Source organism: Sinocyclocheilus anshuiensis, unplaced genomic scaffold (genome assembly GCF_001515605.1).
Source record: "Sinocyclocheilus anshuiensis isolate Anshui unplaced genomic scaffold, SAMN03320099.WGS_v1.1 scaffold529, whole genome shotgun sequence".
In the NCBI taxonomy this organism is placed as follows: Eukaryota; Metazoa; Chordata; class Actinopteri; order Cypriniformes; family Cyprinidae; genus Sinocyclocheilus; species Sinocyclocheilus anshuiensis.
Window position 1 is genome coordinate 16,221 of NW_015540872.1, and position 12,526 is coordinate 28,746.

Sequence of the window (12,526 nt, forward strand, 5' to 3'; positions counted from 1 at the left end):
TTCAAAAAGCTGGTCAGCAGAAGGAAGCATGAAGTGCTCCAAAATTTCTTGGTAAACGGGTGCAGTGACGTTGGGTTTCAAAAAACACAATGGACCAACACCAGCAGATTGTCACGATTTCGGTGGGGTCTACTTGGGCTTTGTTATCATGGAGCACATGGCCTTTTGTTTTGACGGCTTGCCATGTGCTCTGCTGTCATCCTGGTGTTCACCCCGCCCCTCTCGTTATCCCTGTTAGCTAATTCTCCCTTCTCACCTGCACCTCGTTTTGTCCTCATTATTCTTCCCTTTATCTGGCCCTCTTGGATGCTATCTTGTGTCAGTCCGTAATATGTTGTGCAGCAGCTTAGATCGTCTCTGTCCATGCTGTGTTTGTCAGTTTTTTTTTTTTCTAGTCTAGTCGGTCTGGCGTTCCTGTGTTTGTCATCCTCCCCTTTCTACCCTCCTGCCTCCCTAGAACTGTGGTCGGCTCTCTTCCTTGGCTCTCGCTACTCATAGGCCTGTCTCTCCACGGCAGTTCCGTCCTATTCCTCTCTGCCCACGCTCGATACCACCCCTGGAATTCATCGGCGGCATTCTATTGCTGGTTCGCCGCCTCTCTTCCCCGTGGGCTCGACCGCGGCTGGTCTAACCTCCGCGCTGATCTGAACTGACTTTTTGCTGGGGTTTTGCTATCCGGCTGATTTATTGACTTTTTGTTATCACAGTTTCAATAAACTTGGAATTTGTTTTCACCTGCTGTTGGATCCCGGTCTCGTTTCTGACAAGTTCAGTCTTTCGTGTTTGAATCATCCGAGCTGCAGGTAGAAAATGAAAAGTCTGTGAATGACAGGATTTTTATTCTTTTTCTGCTTCAGTGCTGTTCTGCGACCTCTGAGCATTTATGTGTATCCCCTCATGATATAAGCGTAATATGCATGCAAATATCTACAGTGTCAGTGTAGGAAAGTAATTCTGCACTTTTAGAGCTTGCTGGACCATTGACTGCTGTTTTGTCCCAACGAGTCTAGGGGGTTGAATGCATATAAAGAAAGTGAAAATGTGGTAGTTGTGATAAGCAATCAGGTGATTATAGGTATTTAAGTGCTGATTATAATATGTACAGATGTAGAGAACATTTTTTTTTTTCATTTGATAATACTGAATGAGAATACTCAATAAGAATGTGATGTTCTTACTGTACATTTTACAATGCGTATTCATTCTGCTGAATGATTTTCTTCTGAAGTCAGTGCAGAAAATGTGAAAAATGTCTGGGCTGAAGAGGTCTACAGTAGTCAACATTTGAAGTGGATCAAAACCATTCATCAAAGTTGTCCTAAAACCAAAACAATACCCGTTATTTTTTGATCCACTTCAAATGTTGACTACTGTATAATACCTGGACATTATCGATTGATATTTTATGAGAACAGTCATTGTAATGGGATTATAACTAGAAATGGGATATGAAAGTAAGACGTTTCTTACAGGACAAAGAAATGTTGAGGAATGAATGTGTGAGTTTCATTCTTGCCAGCTAAGAGTTTGTGCATTTGTTTTTCTGTCATCATTTCCAATTTAATGACATAACCTGCCAAGTGTCATTTAATTTATAATGCAACGTTTATATTTTAAAACTTTATTTATTTGCACATAATACATAGCATATAAACTGCATTTAAACATTTAGTCTATGTTTGGTTGTACAGCCTTTAGTTTGCACTTTGTCTGCATCATAACAATGGGCAATATGTTAATTTTATTAAATTACAGAATAAATTTGTTTTTTTTAATCAGATTAATTAAAGAAACAATTGACAAAACAATGGAAAACGCTGCTAATTAAAGGGGTCATATGATGCTATTTTAAAGATCATTATTTTGTGTATTTGGTGTAACAGAATATGTTGACATGCTTTAATGTTCAAAAAACACATTATTTTTCAAATACTGTACATTATTGTAGGTCCTCCATGCCCCGCCTCTCTCAAACACGTAATTTTCAACAAAGCCCCCTCCTTTGACAAGCACAGTCTGCTCTGATTGGCCAGCTGACCCAGTGCATTGTGATTGGCCGAACACCGGAAATGTAACGCCCCTTACCATAATCGCGAGCTTCAGCTTTCAAAGTAAATATCAAGACAGTTAATACTGTCGTTAGTTTTACCATCAGTTCAAGCCTGAAAGGGCAACAGAGTCGAGTGACAGACACAGTGATGATGCAGTACACAAGCCGCGTTAAGACAGCTGACGTGCTATGATTTCTGACAGACAGTTCACTCTCCTGTGATGTGACCCTGTTCCCCTCACACACACAACGCGTTACTCTGCACTGCGCAAAACTCCGCATTTGAACAGTCAATAGCAAATACTTAAACTAATAACAAAACATACTTACTGTAGCGAATCAGCAAAGGAAAACTTGAAATCGCATCATATGACCCCTTTAAAGCAAATTAAAAAAACACAGCCTTTTGGTTTTAATGGCCGTATTGTGACTCCATATTGTGTTATTTAGTGAATAATTAGATTAAGATTAGATAAATTCGATTACATGTGTCGCCCTAGTTGGTTTATTTCGATGAGGGAGTGTAACTGCACTGTGGGCCAGCCAGAAGATGTTGAAACTTTTTCTCCCTTGAAATCTTTGTATATTTACATAAATTGATTTCAACAGCTGGCTCATAAGTCGACTGCCCCATAAGGGAAAAGTCTTGGTGCTTTGTATGTCTAGTCAATCCCTGGATGTTTCTAAGTGTCTTTTATGCTATCACACCACCCACACTGAACTACTGCATTACCCAATGACTTCATGCTGAAGGAATTCTTGAGCCAGTCATTGTTATTGAAATGTCCAAGAGACTAATATACCTAATCGTGATGCTAGCTGCATGTGTGTTATTTGATCAAACATGCTGTTGAGTGAATAGTGGAGATCAGTGGATCATTGATTGTAAATGTGCTACATTTAGTGAATGTAAAGCGCATTGTAGGGGATGAAGAGAAGAACTGTGTATATTTGGTTCTCACAGGTGACGCTATGAAGGTATAAAGTGTATCAGCCATGCACTCTAGGTTTGTTTTGAAGAAAAAGATCAAAAGGTATGCCTACACCAAAAATGATAAAATAAAAAGAGTGAACTGGTCCTTTTGACAGCAAAGCTGGACAAATGTTCCATGGCCCGATTCTGTGTCCTGCCAGGAGTGTTTCTCAAACAGTGAGCTTCAGTTGTGTATGGGGCTGCTATACTGTATAGTAGCTGAATAGCTTTGTGCTCAGTAAATGGATGGATATGGGTCATGATTGATTCCCTTTGCCCCTGCCATACTGGAACGGACTCCAGAGACCGTGAGAGAAGCCAGGCTCCTCAGTGTTTTTGCCATGTACTTTGAAGGTATACTGCACATAATTGTGTTCTTGGGGTATAGAGTTTGGCCTTCAGTGCTCCCCTTTCATGCCTAAGGTTTTCTCTGATACCTGAAACAGCAGGAATGGAGCTTTTTCAAAGCCTTATCTGCATTGTACCATGTATTGCTCAGAGGGACTTGCACGGGAAGGGAATCCTTACAAGTAGTATGGCACAATTGTGGTGTTCATCTTTTTTTTAATACAGTTGACCTGACTGAGGACAACTTGTTCCCTGCAAAACCTTTGGGAGGCCTTACTTAAATTGTGAGATATTCAGGCTTATTTTAAAGTGCAAACAGCCTAGCAGAAAAGTGTTCAGATGGCAGAATGTCTTAGATGGCTCCATCAAAAAACATTGAAAGGCATGGAAGCTGAGTGCACAGCACACAATTTAATTCCCAGTCCACATATTTTCAATCTCTGGATGGGTAGGCTGCTTATAAAATTAAATGAAGCTGAAATAAAATATAAATATTAGATGCAAAAAATTAGAAATATTGCTAGAAATATTACAAAATTAGAAATATTGCTTTGGTAACTAGCTGAAATAAGTTCAAGCTGAAATTACTCAAACTAATTGCTAAAACTGAAAAGCTATAGAGATTAACCCCCACCCCCCCAAAAAAAAACCCCGAATAAATGTGACAAAAGCACATAAAAGTACTAAAACTTAAACTGAAATTAAGAATAAATCTGAAGATATTAAAAAAATTAATAAAAGCTAATTAAAATATTAACAAATACTATAAAAGTATATAAATAATATTAAATTAACACAGGTCCTTTCTGTTGCACAAGGGTGATTTTCCTTCCTTCTGTCCAGTTGATATTCTGTCTAAAAGTTCCATGCGGCTCATTAACAGTTCGCTCTATTTTGTCACATTGTTCTAGGCCATAGCCTGAATCTGTCATATGGTGTGACAGGTCATATATTCCATAAGAAAGCACTAAACAGCACCTATTTTTTAAAAGGAATATCACACACTTATATTAGTACTCATATTTTGGAAAATATATTTGCTGCTTTTCTGTTAACAGGACAGAATACATCAGCACAATGCTAATCTCTTTTAAATAAATTATGTTATTTTTTACAAACCAAACTATAATACATTCAGTTCACTATTAGTGACATCAGTGATTCCTGTACGTATGCTTTTCATAAATTTGTATTTTCAAACATGATAATATGGTTTTATTAATCACTAAATAAAAATAAAATAAGCTCAATGACCCATATTATTGCATTCAATTATGTAACTGTTTCTGTCCTATATTAATGTCATGGTATGTGTATTAAATACATATGTACTGTATATATATTATATAATAGTTATACTTGGGCAAATGTGTCCTACAACAGAAAAACAAATGTTCCTCAGCTGAACTGCTGACATGTTTTCTGCCTATTTGAACTGAATCAAAACAGTCAGATTCACTTTTATTATACTTTGAATTACCATTGAAGCCCTTGTGACAGCTGGAAACAAGTCTTGGTAATGAGTGCTGGTTTGTTTATCTCAACTGTGATGAGTTAGTCATCACACTGTGTTCCAGGCATGGTAAAGTTAATGTGCCGCTCTTTCTCAATCATCATTTCTCACAGTTTGTGAAGCGTGGCAGGCTGTGGAGCCCGCAGAATTGAACGGCTCCTGGAGGATGTAACTCCGCTGCGCAACAGCTGGAAAGTTACTACAGGCAAAGATCAATACGGATGGGGAAGCATAATTAATGTTCAGGAAAATGTGTGGTTTCGAAATTTTGTTAAAAATATCAAACCTCTTCAGGAAAATGCATTTTTGAATTTAGTTTGTAAAATGTATGACATGTTTTTTTTTACAGAATATAGGTCAGGCTGTAATTATATACAGGTTTCTGCTTTGGACTATATGTATAGATGATATTTTAGCAACACATTTTTTGTGTAATTTATTTTTCTTTTTTTATTATACATTTGTATTGTTTTACTTCTTTTTTTCAAAGCATAAACAAAAATCTGCCAGTCTGATAAACTTTAGCTTTGCCTTTGCCTCCTCATTCTGGTTCTCCTGAGCATTTAATTGTAACACTTTGATGTGATCTGGTTGGCTCTGTGCACCTCAGACAGTTTCCAGCGACATTTTATTGGTACTCCATTTTCCTCTCTGTTTGTTTCCATGGAAACAGATGAACGTTTCAGTCCCTTTGTGGCGTGCCCTATACGAACTCCCCACCATGGCTAATCTGCTCTTGATGCTCTGCGCTCAGAGGGTACAGGTTGACAAAGAGTTTTCTACACAGTGCATTAAGTACTCTGGACACAAGTGCCTTATATTGTTTCAGTTGTGTGGCCTCCTAGTTGATAATCAGTGTGTTAATGATATTCTGGTTCTCTGAAGAATTTTGCATGTGAAGCATCCTCGAGCTTGAAGGTTAAACTGAATAAACTGCTTGTGAGGGCCTCTGGAGAAATTCTTCGTTTTGTGAGTGAAGACAATGTTCATAATAGCCACCAATGGTCTCAAGGTCACTGGTCAGATTATAACCATGAGGCCTTTGTCTTAGATGGATGCTCTTGTTGTTGCAGAAGGGACCCGAGCAGACATCTATCTGTTCACACTTGGAGCACCAAAAGCATGCATGAATACTAATAGCAAGATGGTTGCAAGCTTTAAAGAGAGCTTAGAGTATGAGGCCTCAATAAAAGTATTTTTATGACATTTATAAGTAACATATGAAATAATGATTTCTTCATTTTCTGTACATTTATCCACAGTCTCAGAGAAGAAGTGTGAAGCAGATTTCTGAAAAGCATCACGCTTACCATCAGCTGGAAGGGAGAGACATTTACAGGTACATATGGTATGGTGAATTTTGATAATTTTTAATCATGCCATCAAAATCTGATGGCTCTTGTCACTAAGGTCAGCATGCAAATGAACATTCAGTTGATTCTTAAATTTAACCTCACATTTAAACTTGGGAATGCTGCCTGTTTGTGTATCAACAACCTTCCATCTAAAGAATCATGTTTTCATAAAACCCTCATCATCCATTGGCTTTTATTTTGATCTTGGCTTCACAGTGTTCCCCAGTATAATTTAGTACACTTTCCTTCTCCTTTAACAGTTTCTTGGAAGAATCAATAGTTTGTCTCTAATGCTTGTCAAGCCATATTGACAGTATAATGGGAAATGCTCCTCCTAATCATTTAAAGTTGGCATGAAAGAGAAAATTGTGATCATATTTTCTTCCCTATTGTGAAGTATATCCAAGTGAAAGGGCTTTTCGAACAAGAAAAAAATGCAGGGCGGGACTTGATTTTGTCTATTGGGAATTGATTGGATCGTTGTTGTTTTCTAAGTGCAATCATTTTATGTGAGTAACAGGTTGCTGGAGGAGAAGGATTGAAACTCATCTGGCTGTTGGACAACCCTATTGCTTATTATAACATTTTAATTGTATATTTTGACTACATTATGAGGGGTGCTGCACAAATTTCTGGCCACTAAATTATAAACATAATCAAAACATTGCTGTTGTACGCAATGTTCTACATGCTTTCTGCCCTCTAAAAGTTAGTAGTTCAGACTTTTTTAGTCAGCTAGGTTGGGCCTCTAAATAAAGCTGAGGTGTTTTTTTTCCTCCAGTATGAGCTCCGTATGTTCCTATATCAGACTAAATGAGCTATAAAAGCCTGGTGTATCAAATATAATTAAAAAATGCACAATTTTAAAATATATTTTGTCTAAATTTTCAATAAACTTTTATTTAAAAAAATAGATTTTTAATGGATTATTATTTTATGTCTCAGGCTTTGCAGGGTTAAGATGTTATAGGAGCAGAAGGTTTTGCATGGAATTTTTCCTTGTTATATACATTATATGTAAAGAAGTGGCAGTTGCCTTCAGCCTGAAGTCTTAAAAAAGAAAATCACAGCTAAGAGAGAACAGACGACTTTCCATTTGAAAGTGTTGTAAGTGTCTAGTTCTGAGCAATCTGAAAAGACATTTTTAATGGAGGCTGCCAGGGTTTCCACTATCAGCAAATTCAGACATTCCCACACTGAACAAATATCTTGTTCTCATGCTGAGTACATTGTGGCTTTTTACTAAATTCAGCCGCTCTGAGAATGTACGAGAAGAACAAGGATAAATTTAATCTCTGGATTTGAATGCCATAAAATGTCATTTTTCCACTGTTAACACTTGTTTTGTCTAGTGCTTTCCTCTTCCTTCCTTTTGGAAGTGCAAAAATGTGAACGAGCCTGAACACCAGTACACTAACCTTTCTCAAAACAGTGTTCTGCATTGCTTCTTTCATGTTATTATTGGTATTTAGAGCAGATGGTGCAAGAGTAAAGTATTTCCTGCTGGCTGTTTTCTAATGTTTTTTTTTTTTATCAATACTTCTCCCTCCAGCTTTGATCTGTTTTTTTTTCTTCTGGCTCCCTGAGTCTGTCAAACCTTTTCTCAACAGGGTGTTAACAGACATTCAATATAGCTAATGGTGAAGTTTTTCATCATGTTCATGCTTTTCATTGCTAAAAGCTTGTATTTTTGAGGTTACATGTCCAAAAGGGTGTCTGGCAATCTCAAAGTTTATTAAAATGCAAACATTTGCGAATATAAACCTGAAATTCCATTGTTTTCAAGGGAATCAGACACTCACCCAATCTCACATACATGTTTGTATCATTCTCAGCATGTCCTTAAAGTACGAGATGTCTTTTGGGAGATGTCTTGCTCTCAGATTGTGACTGGTATCCTCTAGAGACAGAGAAAAACAGCACAGTTCAGTGTCTATCAGTTAACAGATAGCACTCAGTTGCCCTCCTACACTAACTGCCTCCTTTCCTTTTAGAATAATTCAACACCTAGAGGATGTTAATGATCATGTACTCTCCTTTTTGTGTGGTTTTCAGGATTGTTATTCTCTCTGTTGTCATAGTGAGGATTTTTGGACAAACTGGAAAGATTGAGAGAGAGCACACTACATCTCATTACTTAAATTACAAGAAAATATTACTTGTTTTTGTAAAATATATGATTACTTTATTTTTGTCCTAACACATCTATATTGAAAATATTCCCCTTTTCCAAATTGACTTTATAATTACTTTATTGGCAGTTTTTTTCTGGCACTAATTAACTCTCTAATGAAGAATTATATTGGATAACCACCATTAAGAGTCTAATTTAGAAATATGAATATTTGTTTGTGTACTAATTATTTGTTTATTTAGTAATACATATTTATTGATTAACTGATATTAACTTCTCTAATGACCCCTTTTGCGTGTATTTTATATTTCATAATTCTCACGTTGTACACTGAACAAAATTATAAACGCAACACTTTTGTTTTTGCCCCCATTTTCATGAGCTGAACTCAAAGATCTAAGACTTTTTCTATGTACACAAAAGGCCTATTTCTCTCAAATATTGTTCACAAATCTGTCTAAATCTGTGTTAGTGAGCACTTCTCCTTTGCCGAGATAATCCATCCACCTCAGGTGTGGCATATCAAGATGCTGATTAGACAGCATGATTATTGCACAGGTGTGCCTTAGGCTGGCCACAATAAAAGGCCACTCTAGAATGTGCAGTTTTACTGTATTGGGGGGGGCGGGGGGTCAGAAAACCAGTCAGTATCTGGTGTGACCACCATTTGCCTCACGCAGTGCAACACATCTCCTTCGCATAGAGTTGATCAGGTTGTTGATTGTGACCGATTGTTGCAGCAGCTGTTCGGGTGGCTGGTCTCAGATGATCTTGGAGGTGAAGATGCTGGATGTGTAGGTCCTGGGCTGGTGTGGTTACACGTGGTCTGTGGTTGTGAGGCCGGTTGGATGTACTGCCAAATTCTCTGAAACGCCTTTGGAGATGGCTTATGGTAGAGAAATGAACATTCAATTCACGGGCAACAGCTCTGGTGGACATTCTTGCAGTCAGCATGCCAATTGCACACTCCCTCAAAACTTGCGACATCTGTGGCATTGTGCTGTGTGATAAAACTGCACATTTTAGAGTGGCCTTTTATTGTAGCCAGCCTAAGGCACACCTGTGCAATAATCATGCTGTCTAATCAGCATCTTGATATGCCACACCTGTGAGGTGGATGGATTATCTCGGCAAAGGAGAAGTGCTCACTAACACAGATTTAGACAGATTTGTGAACCATATTTGAGAGAAATAGGCCTTTTGTGTACATAGAAAAAGTCTTAGATCTTTGAGTTCAGCTCATGAAAAATGGGGGCAAAAACAAAAGTGTTGCGTTTATAATTTTGTTCAGTGTATAAATCCTATTAGTTAGATGATAATCTGGCATTTATTGATTCCTTTAAGATGAAATAATTTGTTTAGATATGCTTTGTCCTGAAACATCCACCATGTTTTCGTCCCTCACAGCATAATGCTGTGGACTTCTGCTAAAAGGACTGACCAATACACAGATCTCTTATGTATTTTAGGGTCAGTGTTTGCACTTTCTTAAAAAATTCAGTTTTGTCTGTCTGACCTTACATCTGAGTCAAAACACATCATTTGAAGGTCATAGTATTTTGTGAGGATCAGAGTAACAGCTCCTGGATACCAATGGGAACATGGTGGATGAAACATCTCATACATGAAATGTATGAAGGATGATGAAGTCATTAAATCATCAAAATTTCTAAAGTTTACATAGTTAAAGTCAGCATTAAGTGTGAATTCACTGTAACAGTTTTCCTAATGCATTTTATTATGAAAGACTCATTCCACCTAATGTTTTTTTTTCTGATAATTTTCAATCAATGTTATAACTATATCTTTTGGTGAAATGACAGGTGACTTATACCGGACTTCTAGAGTCATTCAGTCCGCATAAATTCTACCTCCTTCTTACAATTGACTGCAAACTCGCATTCAGATCTGCCTCTAGCTGCCGATGGAGAGAACCAAGTTTCCCTCATACATGTTTTTTGTTTTCCGAACATCCGTTTCACTCGGATGTGTGTCAAAATATGGAAGAAAAAAAACTGTCACTACTTCTGTTACATTGCAATTTGAAGTACATAACAGGTGATTAACAGTCCAAATACAGGTGATTAATAGTCTGAACTAAGGGATTGAAGAATCACTGTTTCTACTGTGTACTTGGCATGAACCTTGAGAAATGATGAGCTTTATCTCCAAAGAAAAGGCGGTGAGAATATTGGTGCTGCAACTAATCAACAGATCAGTTCTTAGCCTAAATGCATTGATTGGCTCTAGCACTGGTGTATGCTTCTCTCTTGGGTAGATTGAGGTGCTGACATAATTAGATACACAGGCATCTCTCTTCAGAAACATCATCCTCAGATACAGCATGCTCTAGAATGCAGAGACTGTGAATGATTGAAGGCATCAGACTGCGAAGGGAAAGCCATAAATAATAGCAGTGTTTACTGGTGCATGCTCTGAAATTAACTACTTATATGTAGCGAATCAGCTCATAAGGGAAATATGAATAATTAATCATAACTAGTTATAGTTATATATGTAGGATGACAGGAATGAGTGTTTCCATCACAAGCCTGCATAAAACAGTATAAAATCTCAAAGACAACATACACGATGACCTGAAGGCTATGTGTGTTCATTCAAAGAAAGGTTTTCCTATGGATTAATTAGTAGAAAAGTCCATTTCTACTGTGCATTGTGCCTCTTGCTATGGAACATGCAGTGATTTTCCCTACTCACATTCCATCAGGTCGTAAATGGCTCTGGTCTTAGCAAAGGTGTCGGGGTTGCCATGGTAACCAGTGGCCTGTGGTCATTCGCAGACATCCTGGCGCCCAGTCTATTGGGTGAGGGGTCTGTGACGACTTGTTAATCTAATTAATAACTGATTTGTTAAATCAAATGAAAAATTTTGTTTTTGATTGGTCCAGACGCTACATATATTACAGTAATGCATTAGCATGTTTTTGTGTTGAATCGTTCAAAACATGCTATTACATGAAAAGTAACCCCTCTTTTTCTACTCTAAATTATTTTCTTTAAGTGATGCCCTTTAGCTTAATATACTCCTTTGAGAAACAGAGTAGCATTCATTGACTGACTGGTTGTGCACCAGAGCGCGGTTCATTAATACAGAGGTTATAATGTATGTTCTGATGCCACATGAGATGGTAACTCAGATACAGCCATTTCCCAAGGGCTTCAGTAACTGTCTAAAGAGGAGAGGCAAGTCCTATAAATTCAATTTATGTGTCTGCTTAGCATTCAGCTCACCTCGCAAAGCAACCATTGACTTCTGCTCTTTAATATGGATCGTTCCTCCACCCTCCTCCACAACATTTTTTTCTCGTTCCTATCAATTGAGACCCATAAGAGGAAAATAATATATTTTTGTATGTAGTTAATATCATGCCATGCCATTTATGTAAAGTTATTTGGTGCAGTAACTTGTCATAAAAGGTCAAAGCAATAGCCGTTTGACCTCCGTTTGACCTCCAGAGAAAGAAAAAGCTCCCCAGGGGTAAAATACAATCTTTACTAGGTCAGTCTCAGCTCAGGAATGTATGCCAAAAATATCAACTTGGTTGCGTCAAACGGACTAGATACAGAGAGGTCCGTACATCTAACCATAGACCTTGTTTTGACAATGTATTACAAAAAGTGTGACTTTTAAGGTGGCTTATTAATGTTAGAGTCTGATCATTATGTTGCAACGTGTGTATTGTGTTCTTTCAGTATTGTCATTTTCACCTCCTTCTCATCATTATGAACAAAGGAAACGTTGTTGAAGGGAATTGTCTAAAGAAGTGTGGAACCTTTGAAATCAGGCTTTAACTTTGACTCATCTCTCTCTTTGTGTTATTACATGCAAAATAGAGACTTTTCAGTGCTAAAGTGTTTTAAGTTCAATATATTCCACTGAAATCAGCCCCATGCTGACACATTTATGAGAAAAGTTAAAAGCATGCTGTCTGGTTTATATCACTTGGGAGAATGCAAATACAGGTGCATCTCAATAAATTAGAATGTCGTGGAAAAGTTAATTTATTTCAGTAATTCAACTCAAATTGTGAAACTCGTGTATTAAATAAATTCAATGCACACAGACTGAAGTAGTTTAAGTCTTTGGTTCTTTTAATTGTGATGATTTTGGCTCACATTTAACAAAAACACA

The 12,526-nt window shown here is 37.4% G+C and overlaps 1 protein-coding gene across 4 annotated transcripts in view; it reads left to right on the plus strand.

Moving 5' to 3' along the window:
* The window catches only part of LOC107688157 (tetraspanin-18-like), a 32,566-nt gene that overhangs the window by 9,579 nt on the left and 10,461 nt on the right, over window positions 1–12,526 (plus strand). For 2 of the 4 annotated variants that reach the window (XM_016485738.1, XM_016485739.1), the window contains one exon: window positions 6,147–6,232. In XM_016485738.1, coding sequence (XP_016341224.1) covers window positions 6,230–6,232 — 3 coding nt within the window. In that variant the 5' untranslated portion in view covers window positions 6,147–6,229. Of the gene's footprint in view, window positions 1–6,146; window positions 6,233–10,505; window positions 10,556–12,526 lie in introns of those variants that run through there. The other 2 variants (XM_016485740.1, XM_016485737.1) reach the window with 2 other exon arrangements.